General features: G+C 36.4%; 1 protein-coding gene across 3 annotated transcripts in view; it reads right to left on the bottom strand.

Moving 5' to 3' along the window:
- Positions 1-432: 432 nt before the first annotated feature.
- The window catches only part of RALA (RAS like proto-oncogene A), a 108903-nt gene continuing 105115 nt past the window's right edge, over positions 433-4220 (bottom strand). For 2 of the 3 annotated variants that reach the window (XM_023738309.1, XM_023738308.1), the window contains one exon: positions 439-2444. In XM_023738309.1, the coding sequence (XP_023594077.1) occupies positions 2322-2444 (123 nt within the window). In that variant the 3' untranslated portion in view covers positions 439-2321. Of the gene's footprint in view, positions 2445-4220 lie in introns of all 3 variants that reach the window. The other variant, XM_004383954.1, reaches the window with a different exon arrangement.

Below are 4220 nucleotides of genomic sequence, written 5' to 3'. Positions count from 1 at the left end.
GCTAAGTTTTGGTGAAATGGTAGCAGGGTGGTTACTTCAAAGTGTTAACTCCTGCTACGATTTGGAAATTAAATTGTCTCCGGGGGTCATTCTGATTGGAAAATGAATACAAAGCTGTCACCTACACATTGTGGAGTTTAGTGGCATTCTGAAAGTGATGCACACATTTGTTAGTTTCACAGCAGCATAAAGGGAGTACCTTTTGTGTAACTGTGTACACAGGATTCTTCCATATCCAAGCCCTGATGAAACCTAAGCAGTGAAGATACTGTTATTTAGGAAATTTTGGGTTATACAAAAGAAACCCCAAACTGACTGCTGAAAAGATTTGGTTGTTTTTAAATTTCTGGTAAAGATGCCCAGGTTGATAAATCTGAACTTTACATGTTCTACTGTAAACATCAAGTAACACCACAAACATTTTTTTTTTTTTTTTAAAAAAAAGGAAGTTTATTGGTCTTTAAATGGCTCAAATTGCAAATAAACCAATCGGGTAGTGGCATCAGCCTAAGACATGTGATGCATCTTTGTCAGTTGGCTTCATAGCACCTCAGTACCCAGGAGAGGAAAGGTCTCAAAGCAAAGTCACAATGTTAGTGGTTAGGACCCCTGGTTAAATAAGACTGCAATGAGTACACATTGAGATTGACGGGCCCCCACTGGGCCAGCGTTACACGGGTAACTTTAATTCTGCACGTGGCATAGCCTATGAAAAATATGAAAGCTGTACATCTCAAATCCTTGAAGGACAAATATTTAACATGACAAGCCAGATGTAATATCTAAAGAGTTGAGTTCCTAAAATGCCTATTTCTGTTAACTTTACATACAACCTGTTACCTGGAATGCCTAAGCACATCCTTGACCTGTTGAAATTAGGACTGAAAAAAAAGGATAAACTTTGTTGAATTAACTGTCCTAGCCCTATTCCAAAGAGGAAAGAAAATCTGACAGCGGCATATTTCCCAATGAAATTATGTTACCAAATAATGTGCTAGAATTCTTCCAGTGGGAGAAAACGCCACACAATGGTGACAGAGCACACAGGTCTAATGTTTGGTCTGTACACCAAACAAGTTTTCAAACTTATATATGGGTTTGACTTGATGTTAACTTTAGGAAAATGTAGCTAGTGTTCTTCATTATGAACACAAACTACAAATACCTCTAATAACTCCCATACTGTCAAACTGTTACCTCATGAGTATAAATTTAGAAATTAAGGGTGGCAAGCATGAATATTTTCCCAAAATATCCTAGTACCAAATGCATTAGAGCACTACGGATGTTTTTCCTGTGCCCTCCTCCAAGGAAATTAAAAACTTCCAACACCTCCATGCTCACCACTTGCAGAAAGGGATTTCCAGGGACCAGCAGCTTAAAGGGTTCACTGAAGCATAACTGGTGCTGACTCCTTGTACAGTCTAAAATCATCTTACAAGTTTCTGCTGGCCCTTCATTTTAAACTACCTTACAGTTTATTAAAAGCAATCAAGGAGCTCTGGAACCTGATTTTTAAGAACCAGAGTATGGCACACATTTTCAATTTGGACAGACTCCTAGCAGATAGTTATTTCTCAAGAATCTTCCATACAAAAGCTGTACTCGATAGCAGGCATGTATTCTCTCACCAGGACACATGGGGTAACAGGCCCATGGAGCCAGGGAGGACACACCCAGAATAATGTAACCGGGTACTTTTCATTTTTAAATTAAGGCATATTCAAAAATTCTCATGTACAAGTTTACACCACTTTTCTAACTCAATCACCAGGCAATTAATGCAGGTTCACAGATGAATTACTCTCAGTTTAACAATATCCAACAACCATGCCAATCACTTTTTCTTCTATATTTTGCATAACAATGGTTAAAAAAAAAGTGGTACAGTTTAACTATCATGTTCACAATTGTCATTTTTCAAGGCAGTAGAAGACCAAGACATTTTAAAATGATATAAAATTTAAGATTTATAATAAGCCAGAGGAAGTAGCCTTTCCTCCCATTCCCCACCCCCATCTCACCTCTATTTTACAGTTCAAGAAAGACTGCCCTCGAAACACAAGCTCACACACTACATTCAGGACCGTGATAAATGTAGGCAATTATGAAATAGGTTGAACTTTTGCTTCCTGGTGAAGCCACACTAATTTCTTTTTTAAGTGAGTTTGACTTTCAGTGCAGTTCCAATTCATGCTTTTAGTGATACATAACAATTTCCAAAATGTTAAAGTAATTTCAGTCAATTGAGCCTTCAATGGCAATGCTTATAAATTATATTTATTAGTATGGTCAAGATAAGAAAGGAGTTTGGGCTTTGATTATAAAATGCAGCATCTTTCTCTGATTCTCTTGGCTAAGCTTTTCCTCTTCTTTTTTCCATTCTTTTCTTTGCTGTCTTCCATCTTTCTGGCTCGAATTTCCCTCATTAAGTCAAAAAATACCTAGAAAAAAGAGAATGGTGTAAATAAAGCAAACAGAGACGATATGAGCTTAGTAACTAGTCAAATCACAGCAGTAAAACCTGGTGTAATGTAAGAAAACAAGGGCTACTGTTTGGGAGGACCAGGAGAGGAAGCATGAAACGGAAGTTTGCTTCTCCAAGTGTTTTGAGAAAATGGGAAATTTTCTGAATGACAGGGTTTTTGGTAAAAATGTTCACATAATACAATCTGACCTTTCCATCCTCATTTTTAAGGTAAAAACAAAAAAGTGCTCCAAAGTGTTGACAAAGTGATGGATTGCATTTGAGTAATTTAGTTAGCAAGTGTATTTTATTCATTCATATTTAATAGTCATTAATTTATGTTTCATAAAATTTGTATTTAATGACTATTCATTATATTTAATAATTTATTCTTCTTCTGCTCCATTTTTAAAAATGTTTCTGAGGGAAATAGGTGCTTTGTCTTTTTGATACCAGCAATAGAAAACAGCTTTCTTTCTTGTACTATACTTGCAAATTTATCAGTTTTTGTCTGATGTCTAGAAATTGGAAGACGATGCTAGCACAGTAATTCCAAAATTACTAGTACTATAATTCCAAAATCAAATAACAAATGTCCGCATGCACACAGAAAAGGGCTGGAAGGATAAGCACTCACACTGCACACAAAGAGTTATGAGTATGTGTGTGATAAATGGATGAATAACTTGTAAGGCCCTCAGTCTTGCATTCTGGATTTAAAAAAAAAAAAGGTTATTACTACTTTAAAAAAAATTCACTAAGAATAAAAACAGATATAAACAAGAGATGATGAATGCTGTAAGAAAACAAACGTATGTATGTGATGACTGATGTGCCTTTTCTGACATGCCTACAGCTATCCAATGGGAACTCTGAGGAAAGCAAGGTACAGAATAGCACAGATGGAGGGCTCCCTGTGTGCATACAATAGGAATACATACATATTTGCTTCCATCTGCAAAAGAAATATTGGAAGGATCAGCCAAAAGCTAATAATCATTTTTATTTTCAGGAGGAAGGGAACGGAGTAGAGTGAACAATGAGGTGACCCTGAATATACCTTGTTACATAGTTTCTGCTTTGGAAACATGTTTTACATATTCAAAAATAAAATTAAAAACAAAAAAGTAATCCTTAAAAACAAACTCAAAACAAATAAGCCTAGTGGTATGTCAAAGTGGTGAAATAATCACATACAGAGAACAATTATTTCAAGGAACTTTAAAATGCAGCTTGTGGAGTATTCATCTTAGAAAAAATGCTAAGGACAAAAATAGAAACAAAAGCAAACAAATTAAAACTTAAACAGAAACAAAACAAGAAATTTTTTTTTTTAAATTTTATTGTACTTTAAGTGAAAGTTTATAGTTCAAGTTAGTCTCTCATACAAAAATTTATACATAGATCGTTACGTGACCTTAATTGCTCTCCCTATACTGTGACAGCACACTCCTCCTTTCCACCCGATTCCCCGTGTCCATTCCACCAGCTCCTAACCCTCTCTGCCTTCCCATCTCACCTCTGGACAGAAGCTGCCTGTTTTGTCTCTTGTATATACTTCAGCCAAGAGGCACACTCCCCACGAGTATCAATTTATGTCCCACAGTCTAGTCCAATCCCTGTCTGAAGAGTTGGCCTCAGAAATTGTTTTAGTTCTGGGTTGATAGAGAATCCAGGGGCCATGCTTTCCGGGGTTCCTCCAGTCTCAGTCAGACCATTAAGTCTGGTCTTTTTACTAGAATTTGAGTTCTGC

The sequence above is a fragment of the Trichechus manatus genome, unplaced genomic scaffold (assembly GCF_000243295.1).
Source record: "Trichechus manatus latirostris isolate Lorelei unplaced genomic scaffold, TriManLat1.0 scaffold00114, whole genome shotgun sequence".
Lineage (NCBI taxonomy): Eukaryota > Metazoa > Chordata > Mammalia > Sirenia > Trichechidae > Trichechus > Trichechus manatus.
This window is presented reverse-complemented; position numbering and strand designations above follow the sequence as displayed.